At 39.7% G+C, this 11504-nt stretch overlaps 1 protein-coding gene across 1 annotated transcript; it reads right to left on the bottom strand.

Annotated features, from left to right (window-relative positions):
* Positions 1-1201: 1201 nt before the first annotated feature.
* LOC143850314 (dimethylnonatriene synthase-like) lies at positions 1202-3338 on the bottom strand. Its single transcript, XM_077359571.1, has 2 exons — positions 3072-3338; positions 1202-1459 (listed from the first exon to the last, which is right to left on the bottom strand). The coding sequence occupies exons 1-2, from the start codon at positions 3336-3338 to the stop codon at positions 1202-1204; spliced, it is 525 nt and encodes a 174-aa protein (XP_077215686.1).
* Positions 3339-11504: the final 8166 nt, after the last annotated feature.

Consider the following 11504-nt stretch of genomic DNA (forward strand, 5'->3'; position numbering starts at 1 on the left):
ACCGGTAGAAGCTTTGGGGAAACGTCATTTAGTGGCGGACTATGGACAGCCCTTAATCCGTCGAGGCTTTCATCGGGGCTTTCACCGGTGGATAATGGAACTTTTAGGAGCGGTTATTACCTGCTAAAATCTCACTTTCTTGTAGTGTGATCAAATGCGACTTACCTTGTTACCAAACACAACTTATATTATTACCAACCTCGACTTAGTCCGTGACCAAACTTAACTTACTATATTTTTTACCAAATTATGACTTGCCTTGTGCCCAAACACAACTTACCCCTATAAAAATTATCAACATACCTATTATTATGAAAAAAAATCAATAAACCATATATAAATTCTATTAAAATTGGTACAGCAGTTCAATAGATGAGACTAATGGAAAGAGAGAGTAGGGGTGAAAAGGGTTGTACGTAGAAACTCTCTTTTAGGTAGATTACCCATAGGTACTACCCAAGCTAGTAAAGAGGTAGAATGACAAAACTTTTAGTTTTCTTTTAGTGATTCTTAGTTAAAATTTTAAAGCACTTGTAACAATGCACGTACAATGTAAATACTTCCCTTCAACCTCTGTAAAAAGGCTTTGGTAAAACTTTATTTAAAAGCAAACCTCTCACACTACAGGTGCTTTGGTAAAACTTTATTGAAAAGACAATGAGACATGAAGCAACTAAGGCAACTGCACCATAGTGCAACGAACAACGACATACACGCCACTGTTACAAGATTAATTTCCCGAATAGAGATTTGCTAAACACCACAAGCAACACTAATGTGAATAAGTCCCATGCATAGTGAAATAGAAGTAGAGGGTATGCCAACAATGTTAAGTATGGAGCTTTGGGTTGGTTAGCCTTGGAGTTGGAATGACAACCAGTGGCACTGCCTGCCTAGTAACAAGCCCAAACTTATCTTCAAATTCATAGTTTGTCCCCTCCAGCCACCTCCAATCAAACGAATGAACGAGAGAAGCTAATACATAAGGGTACATTCTCTCTGCCAAGGGGGGTCCTATACACATCCTTCTCCCCGATCCAAATGGTATAAAACGATGATCCGTGCCTCTAATTTCACATTTTTTGAATTCTTCAGTTAAGAACCTCTCTGGTTTGAACTCTAAAGGTTCTTTTCATATCTTGGGGGCTCTGTGTAAAACCCATGCACTGACTGAGACTTTGGAGCCCTTGGGGACTGTATATCAACCCACGACACTCGTTTTGCTTGGGCTTCCGGGGACTAAGAAAGGGATCGCAGGGTTCAAGTGGTGGCTTTCTTTCATGACTGCATCCAAGTAATGGAATTTAGGCAAATGAGACTCCTCTACTATGTTATTCTTCCCACCAACTTGTTCTAATTCCTCCTGGACCTTTCTCATCATGTCAGGATGCTTAAGCAACTCGCCTATTGAGCAGGCTACCATTGTCGAAGTCGTGTTGGTTCCACCCACCAACAGGTCCTGTTAACAAGTTTGTTACATACAATAATCAGTGTATTGTAATGAGAAATGTTAGCATAACTAAAATGATGAACTATGATTTTAAGCCATTCGTTGCTACATCAAAGTTTGTGTGAGAGAGAAAGGATTCTAGTGCTATTTGTGTAACTACGATCAATATGCGAATTGCAACTATTACAACCATAAAAAATTTTGATTTATGTTTTGGGTAAAAAAAAGCTAAGCTCTAATACAATGACTACACGTAGCATCACCATCGCAATGAGGCCTCTAGGCCAAAACAATAGGCGGCCTTGGTGAGGAACATCTCGTCCTGGAGTATCTCCGTCTCCAAGTGTTTATAGCCATGCCCCCCTTCCTGAGTGGAAGCCTCCCAAATCACAGGGCGTCACCTCCGTGGAAAGCTCCACGGCGCCTTATCACTATCATGCGCTGTCACCACCAATATCTGTGTCAAATTCTGCCTCTGCCATACAAAGCTCTATATCTGCTAGCCTCCAACTAGTCACCATCAGAAGACCGGATCTCCTACTCTGTCACATCATTTTCTAGGGGTCGTACACGCATGCCCTACCACGCCGATATCTCCAGTGATATATGTGGTCCACGTCACCACCACATCACCCCTAGGAAATCGGAACTCCCGCCTATAAGGGGGAACTCCCCACTCAAAGGGCTTTGGAGGACCTTTGGCATTCCTGGCAGAGGAATACACATCGAGCACCTAGATGAGTCCAATCCACCTCCTCCACTCATAGAAATCATCCTCTCAGGTGCACGTATCTGGCCTCAACTAACGACAATATTCTTGCCTCTGCTCCGTTTAGCTCTCCTTTCTCCAGGTGCCTCAATCTTACTTGAGTGTCGAAGGGTTCTTCTGGAGTTTTGACTCAAAAGTGGTCCTTAACCTTTTGTCTGTGGACCCAAGCCACAGGTTGAGCAAACGAACCATGCAGAGCCCAAGAGGAGGCAAGACCCCAACATCCGGACCGTTCACATCCAAGCATAGATTCGAGTAGCAACAATTTATATTACCACATCCCATAGTTTAATTCTGTGAAACAACCAATTACTCCAAAAGCTTAAGCTGTTAGAGTTGTGGTTATTTAATCATTTAAACTTTAACACTCCCCTCATGTGTGACCCCTCTTTTTTTGTTAGTCCTCTTTTTTTGTTCGTTGTACACGTGGCACATATGGCCCTCTTTTGGATTGGTTTTTAATATTGAGAAATTATATGATGTATGGCCATTTAAACACATGCTTATCATCCCACCCTTGATATGTGATCCAACAACAGCTCACTTTTTAAGAGGCTTCTATTGGATCAAATGTCAAGGGTGGTACGATGGTACTATCGTACCACCTTTACATGTTTATACAACCCATTCATCATATAATTTCTCTTTAATATCAAAGAGTTGTTGGGTGTTGAAACCAAAACCTGCCGTGAGGGAATTACAGTGAAACATCCAATTACTCCAAAAGCTTAATCTGTTAGAGTTGGAATTATTTAATCATTTATACAACAGCAAATACCCATAAAGGGGAATGATGTAAAATTGATTTTGTAGAGAGAGAGAGAGAGAGAGAGTGAGAGAAAGAGAGACTACCTGAATAATTGCCTTCATGGTATCTACAATGAAAGGTGTTTTCCTGTTTTCATCCTCTGTCAACTGCAAAAGCAAGTGCATGCCTTCTTTCTTCTTTTCATCACCTCCTTCTTCCCTAGCCATCTTCCTGCGTCGATCGATGATGGATTCGAAAATCTTGTCTATATAATTCGACAACTTAGTTATTTCTCGCACGATCCCCTGAATGTCAAACGTGGTAAGAATAGGAAAAAGATTAGAAACACTGAACCTTGTTGCAAGCGCCATAGCTTCATTTGTCCATTGCCAAAACTCTTTAGCGAGAGTATGCCTTCCCTCACCATCCAACGTCGCACCCCAAAACGTGCTAATAAGCAAGTTCAACACCACTTGAAACATGGTCTCCAAGAGGTCAATTGGGATGTAGATTTTTTAATACACATCCCTCACCGCCTTACGAAGATCCCTTCGCCTTAATGGGTAGAAATTATGAAGCCCTTTGTTGCTCATCAACTCCCGGCAACAAATCTTGCACACTAGGCGCAGGTGGGGCCCATTGGGTGCCACCCAATGTCGATCCCGCCGTAATTCATTGCCAGTGCCGCGACCGTCACATCATGGTTGGAAAAAACATGGTCCTAATCTCTCAAAACCTCTATGGCTAACTCTGGGGAGCTAACCACGATGACGTTCTTGTTCAACAGTCGGACATTCATGATAGGGCCATCTAATTAGGCTAATTTTTCCAATTGACAATGGAGTTCCCGTTGGAATATTGGTAGAATAATGTGGAATTTATAGACTTTAGTATAGAATTAGATTCTAAGTTTAGGAATCTATAGGCTTTGCTATTTGAGCATAGCCTAATGTGGACCCCGATCTGAGAATGCTAGGATGAATCCCCTCATCCTCGATCATCCACACGATGGAGAGCTCCTGCCGAGGCTCTCTCGAAATAAAGCTCCCTCTCAGCATGAGTCATGGCGATATATGAGATACCTCTTGATTCAAAGACAAAGCCCTAAGTCAAGACGTACCTGAAACAAAGAAGAGTCGTCATCCAGGGAAGTCGGCCCTGGAACCCATAAGATACTCTCTCACAACGGATAACCAGAGATATGAAGGTCATGCCTGATTACGAGTGGGGAAGGTGTTAGGCATCCAACTCGCCTGAGCGCACTCGGTCTCTTATGCCATTTTTATTAACTTTGAAGAATTTTGGGTGAAAATCATGTAAAATGGGAACGGGCATCCCCGAGAAAACGTCTACGTAATCATGCATGACCGGAGGATGGAAATAATAAGCACACACAAAATAAATGAAAGAAGTGTCACCTAAGCGTAGCTAGGTCATGAGTGTCATGCCTAATTGGTGTCTAAGTTCTGGTGGGCAAACACATGCATACTACAGCTAAAGGTATAAGGTATAAGGTCTGTACAGGAAAGTAAGAACACACCACATGACTCGACACCACACACGATACGACACGACATACCCTAGACTCTAATGTGAAGTTTGACTCGGACCAAGATGGCCATCCCGGCTGCTCTACGTATCCCGGTTGTGGGAAGAATCAGAGTCAATGTAGTTCACTGGCCTATTCTAAGCTACAATGCCTAAATGTGCCTAGACCACACTAGACTCGACTCGACTCACGTTTAAGTTGTTTAAGTATTTTAGACACGCCTATATGGTCCTAAACTAATGCAAGTCAACGTAGTCTAATGCAGGTGGGCCCTACATCCTATGTGCAATTAGGCTAAGACCATAGAAAGTGGGCTAACTAAGTACATCCTAATCTACGTATCGACTCGACTAAGTAACTGACCAAGACTCGAGGCCTCACACGACAAGACATAGCAAACAAGACCAAACAAGACTTTAAACAATCTAAACTCCCTCTCACACCATCCTAGAATCTAAGGGGAAGAGGTTTTCGAAAACATTTGATCTTTTAAGAGTTTTTCACTTTTTTAGGGTTTTGAATTTATTAATGATTTTTAAGGATTTTTGGTTTATTTATTTACAAAATAATGAGAAATATTTACAAAATGGTGACGACCTCAAGTTACCTACGTACCCCGTGGAAGGAGATCAAAACGTAGTTCGGTTTGAACTATCCACGTCTGCTCACATCGAAATCAAGGGCTACCCTAGGAGATCCCTCTGAATAGGGAAAAGCACATCAAACACATCAAGTTTATTAGGCATCTTTTATTTTCAGTGTTTTAACTTCCTATAGCGGAAAAGGACATGCCAAAAAAGACTCTCCCATCATGCACCGCATGAAGGTCCCTCGAGGAGGGAAGACACGACAAATCGTTAAGGAAGGGATCTCGACACCCGATCATGCCAGGCATGGTGGTTCCCTCACAGGGGGACGGAAGACTTGACAAGACATAATCGAACTCACATTTAAGAGAAGAGTCAAAGGAAACATGTGAATATAGGTATAACCCAAGAAGTGGGAGGGAATCATCAAACATGTAAGAACATGTAGGCTCCCTCACGGAGGAGAACACTCTAGACAAAGAATCCTAAGGGGAATGATCAAACCAGCCCTAAGAAGATAATATCATGACCAACCAAATGAAAAAAAGAATCAAGATGATCGATAAAGATAATCCGACAAGGTAAGGCAACATGGGTGGAGAAATTCTCGATAAAGATATCAGCTTTGGTAGCCAAAGGAGAATGGATATACTCTTATAGAGTAGAATGAAATCAAAGAAGAGAGAAATGATGTCTCAAAGGAAGAAGAGACATGGTTTGTCTCAGGAGTGGAAACTCATCTAGATGTGATTTGGTTTTCTTAATCTTAAGACCTTATGTGACCATGAGATCTAAGTTATATAAGCTCAATTTCAAGTCTCTATTGCAGGCTCCTAATATCTTTTGGTTAATCATTTCCACATCTTTTATTTCAGTTTTGATTTTCACTTGCATGAATTTAACATTTTTGCATCACAAAGCATTACACAAAGCATCGAATTCAAGGCACCCAAACATAGAAAGACTCAAAACAATTAACTTAAGCATGAGTGAAAGCATATAACATGTATAATATCAGAAACTAAACTGAAAAGATTCAACGCATTTCATTTCATCCATCACAAACTAGGCTAAGCATGAATCAAGCATAAAAAACAGCCATCTTTAGGCTGATTTCAGATTTCATTTATGTAGTTTTGTTTTGAAAAGTTCCAATTTTGTTTTGGAAAACAGGGAAACCAAAACATATTTTCAGAAAAAGTGTTCAACACCAACGTTTTAGGAAAATTATTGAGAAAAAATTTCCGAGTTGACAACTCCGGCTGAATTTGGCAGGAAGTGGCCGAAAAATGGCCAACTCAGGTCAACCCGCAAGCTGGAAATTGGGTGATTTTGGTTGAAATCTTAAAAATGTCATAACGTTTTTTCATTCCTTGGCCAAATTAGGGCTATAATATGTCAAATTGAAGGTCTTGGAGTGCTCTACAACCCTATGTAGTCAATTCCTTTCATATTTGACCAAAAATTATGAAAAATGGTGAAAAACAAATCTGGATAGCATGTAATTTATAAGTTTTTCAAGACGTCTCAAAGCCAAAATTCACATCTAAGAAGCCTAGCTCTAAACCTTTGCATCACATATGTTTCCAGACTTAAATTAATGAATATTAGGTTCAAATTAGAAGCTTAAGATGATATAAATGAGAAAAATCAAGGAGATTTTTCATTTGAGTCTTTAAAAATGGCTGAAATAGTAAAATCGCCGTAACTTTTTCATTTCTAACCCGATTTTAGCTTAAAAATGTCAAATCGAAGGCCTTGAAAAGCTCTACTGCTTTTACATGTATCACTTTTGCAAATTCTAACTTCAATTTAGGTAAAAGCATAAATACAAATCTGGAGAGCATGTATTTTAACATTTTCAGCATCTTACAAGAGCATTTCAAAACCCTAGATCTATCATGGATTTCACTAGATATTCATATCAAACTCATATTAACAAATATATTTTAAAATTCCAAAGCATAACACATCAGATGTAAAGATTTTCACAAAAATCATCCAAGAATTCACCATTTTTACCCTAATTTGCAGCTGAAATCTTAAAATTGGCATAACTTCTTCGTTTCTTGGCCAATTTTGGGCCATAATATGTCAAATCGAAGATCTCAGAATTCTCTACGACCTAACAAATGAGATTTTACTTATACCTGACTGAAAATTGATGAAAATGGGCAAAACCTACGCTGGAGCGTATGTAATTTCACCATTTTTGCATCAAAATTCAACCAAAACTAAAAATCCATGCAGAATTCTCTTAGATCTTGTTATTAGACATGATTTTAGACATGTTTTAATGAATTTTAGCCCTAGGTTATTAGATCTAACCATTTTCATGCATATTTAGCCTAGATTTGTCATTTTTAGGCCAATTTTCAAGAGACAACTTTAAATAAACTCAAAATTTACCAATCTTGTATGAGAAACTTCAAATTCCAGTAGATTTTGAGTAGGTTTAAACTTCTTTTTGAAGAATTCCACCAGCTCTCGGACTCGTCTCTTGGATCTCTCCTTGAAAGCTTCTTCTCCTCCTTTCTCTCTAGATCGCCTTCTTTTCTCTCTAAAACTCTTTCTCACTCCAGAATTCTCTCTCTCTAGAATCTTCTCTCTCTGTCTCTAGAAAGCTCACTCTCTCCCTCTCTCTCTAAAATGAGTTAGAAAATCCTAAGTCCTCAAAATAAGAGGTTAGCCCTCTATTTATAGGAAAAACCTCTAATTTTTGGACCTCATTAGTTACTATGGCACCCCCAAAGGTGTATTTCAACTTGTGTTTTTGTTAAAAAGTAGTGGTCTTTAGAGAAAATGATAATTAGTTTAGCTGGGGATGATTCACCCCCTTTTGGAGGTAGCTTACATCCTAAGCTAAGGTGCTCCTCTATCTTAGCTAACTCACCCTCCTTTCATCTCTAGTGTAAAAATTGACCGAGTAATTGGCTAATACACCCCCTATTTACACTATCATTCTAACTATACTTCTCTTATTGGGCAAACTTCCACGGATTTCGACGAAATTTTGTGAAGACCTATGGGGGACCCTAAACTACTCTAGGGTGAAACTCAAAGCTCTTGATCACCAACTGGATGGAGTTTTTGGTCAAACCAAGTCAGTTAGGGTTCGATCAAAATCAGGTGTCTACGGATGCCCCTCTTTGGCAGAGCGTGCTTGTCGCGCGAATGCTAAAGCTGAACAGACAACACATTTTAACCGACCCGAAAATGAAGTAAGATAATTTTTTTGGTTTTTTATTTTGAAACGGTATTCACAAGGGTAGACTAGTGAAATGACTTTTCACTAGACTCTAACTCTGCAGGCATTCATGAGATTGCCTCTCTCTAACTTCCTAACTCAGTGATCATGACATATCAGCGAGATAGCATCTCTTTAGACTCCTAACCTAGCATTCAGATCCTATTGGTGAAACTACTTTTCCTTAAATTTTTAAATCCTCTACGAAATTGCCTTTCGCCCAACCTTCATCTCCTTGAGAAACTGCTTTTCTTGGGACCTTCATCTGCGCGAGAAACTGCCTTTCTTCGCACCCTCATTTCTGTGAGAAACTGCCTTTCTCCAAAATCTTCATCTCCACGAGAAACTGCCTTTCCCGGGACCTTCATATGCGTGAGAAATTGCCTTTCTCCGTATCTTCACTTCTGCAAGAAACTGCCTTTCTCCAGAACCTTCATCTCCACGAGAAACTGCCTTTCTCGGGACCTTCATCTGTGCGAGAAACTGCCTTTCTCTGCACCTTCACTTCTACAAGAAACTGCCTTTCTCCAGAATCTTCATCTCCACGAGTAACTGCATTTTCATCAGACGACAACTAGACAGACCATTGCTTGGCATTTCACTGCTAATTCCTAGGACAACTAGACGGACCACTGCCTGGTAATTCACAGACTAATTGACATAACCATCTAGACGGACCCACTGCCTAGATATTCACCGACTAGACAAAGAATTGAGATAATTTTTTTCTATGACAGCATTATTGATGGATTTATTGATTTTTTATCGATTTCACTGATGGATTAGACATCTCTTGCCGAGAGTAACTAAGAGTGCATGAGACGTGTTGAGAACATAGTTCAAGTAACTTGATGGGTTTTTCAGGTATTGACTCTTTTCAATTGGTGAATAGCATTCTGCTTTGGTTTTGAAGACTATGGGAGCTCATTCTAAACTCCATTAGGAAAATTGATTTTCTGAACACTGACTTTGTTGAAGAATGGATTCAATTTAGGAACTTGACTCAAAGAAGTGTGCTCAAGTTTCTCTCATCTCTATTTGCTGAGAATAGCTATCCCAGTCCTCTTTGTGTGTGTCATAAAAGGTGCCCCTAGTATGATGTACTTCCATGACAAAAGTCTTAAGTAAGCAGAACCAGGATAGGTAAGGAAAATTTGAATTTGTATGGGTTCTTTCTTTGGTACATGGGTAAGACAATCTCCATGATGACTGAATCTGAGAATTTCTTCTTTTACTGCTCATTTATTTGTTGTTGAGGCTCGATGTCTCTGGCAGGTCTGAACAATATGTCTCTTACCTTTCATTAATTCCTAAACCAGGGTCTACTCTGTTTTTTTTATTTCGGAAGGTATACACCCATTCTTTCCAGTGCCAGATGGCTTTGGACCTTGAAAAAGAAATTGATAGGAATGTGGAACAAACTTTGAAGGACTCGATCAAAGAAGATTCGAATTTCTCAATATACTCGACTCACTTTGAAGAGACTGAACATTTATTTCAAGAACTCAACTAACTTTTGATTCACTCTCAGATCTTATGTTTTATATATTTTTTATCGTAAGGCTAGCCGCTCTCAGAGTAATCTCGAAGGCCATGTTAAGAGGCTCTAATTTTCTCCATCAGGATTTCCATTATAGTTATTACCCCTTCGGATTGCATAGTTTCAATGCCCCTAGTTTAGAAATATAACAAAGAAAGTCTCACCGACACTACTCAGATTCTGGGATCCTGCCCTGTTTGAAGACTTCTTCTCCATCTCATTGATTTTCCTCTTTATAGAAAGCCATGACTTATCATCTTCTAGGGTTTTGGTCTTACAGATCGCTTGGCTTGACTTTTGCCTGGATTACTCGTACTACTCAAGCTTTGGAATTCTTCATGATTAAGGAACTCCTTTTGTATCTCATCAACTTTCTGTCCACGGGATCTTGCCCTACTTAGAGATTGCTTCTCCATCGCCTTAGTTCACTCCATGACTCATGACTCTTGCTTTTCAAGTTTCTGGTCTAGCAAACCACTTGTCTCAACTTTCGCATGGATTGCTCACACTACTCCAACCTTGGAATTCTCCATGACTAAAGAACTCTTTTTGTATCTCTTCAACTCACTCTTTATGGGAAATCTTTACCCCTGACTGGATCACCTCTTCAGGTTTTTCAACCCAGCAGACCGCTACCCTCTCTTTGTATAAGCTAGCTCTTTGACTTAGCAAATACATGAATCTCTTTTCTCTAGGCCAGCCTTTCAGGTTTTCAACCTAGTGGGTCTTCAGACTCTCGTTCTTTTCTTTTCTTTTTGTTTTTATTTTTGTTTGCATTGAACATTTGCTTGTTTCACGAGAACGACTTTCTAGGTGGGCTTGGATTCAAAGGGGTTGGATATTTCTATAGTTCTAAGGATTTAGACCGGATCTGGTCTTGCCAAATTGCCTACGTACCCAAAAAATGGAGGATCTGATCCGCGTAGTTCGCTTTTTGAGGTTTGACAAAGAATGGTTTAGCTTTTAGCTTCAAAAGTTGAAAGGGAATAATTTGAATTTTATTCCAAAGGTTGACTGAACCTGGCAAGCTAGGCTGCCTACGTACCCCTGAAGAGCTGGGGATCAGGTCCGACGTAGTTCGGGTGCATAAAGGCCCCTGATTTATAATGTGGTTAGAATGAAATGGTTTAATTTGACTTTTTGGCCCAAAGGGTTTGCAAATGGTTTTTCACACGTTAGAATTTTGGCTATAAAAGCTCAAACGTCCAAGTATGGCCTCCTGGTATTTTGACGTGCAAGCTCTTGAATGTTGAAGGTTCATTGGCTTTAAATGTTTTTGTCGAAGAGTCTGGCGGTATTTACAGGCAAGACTTCAACCACGATGCTCCACTCAAATTTATATTCATTGAAGAGATCTTGACATTATGTTCAAGACTCTACAACTCTCATTAGTCTCCAAATGCTGAAGACGATTCTCATATTCAATCTATGTCATTGACTCCATCATTTGGATCTTTGATATTCTTAAAGAGTTGTCTTAGGGACACATTCACTTCTCCTTCTTGTCTTTCGCTTGTACTTTTCTTTTTTCTTTTGGATGTTATTTTCCTATCTGGACAAAAGAATTGTCCCCACTCCTTAAATGTCATGACTTAAAATCCCCCCAAAGTATAC

The sequence above is a fragment of the Tasmannia lanceolata genome, unplaced genomic scaffold (genome assembly GCF_043159265.1).
Source record: "Tasmannia lanceolata isolate RefF3 unplaced genomic scaffold, GAP_Taslan_0.1 ptg000018l, whole genome shotgun sequence".
Taxonomy (NCBI): domain Eukaryota; kingdom Viridiplantae; phylum Streptophyta; class Magnoliopsida; order Canellales; family Winteraceae; genus Tasmannia; species Tasmannia lanceolata.

Coding starts and splice junctions, on each gene's coding strand:
- LOC143850314 (XM_077359571.1), bottom strand. CDS start 3,338: ATGGCGCTTGCAACAAGGTTCAGTGTTTCTAATCTTTTTCCTATTCTT. Junction 1,460..3,071: donor CCATGAAGGCAATTATTCAG/GTAGTCTCTCTT, acceptor ACTTGTTAACAG/GACCTGTTGGTGGGTGGAAC.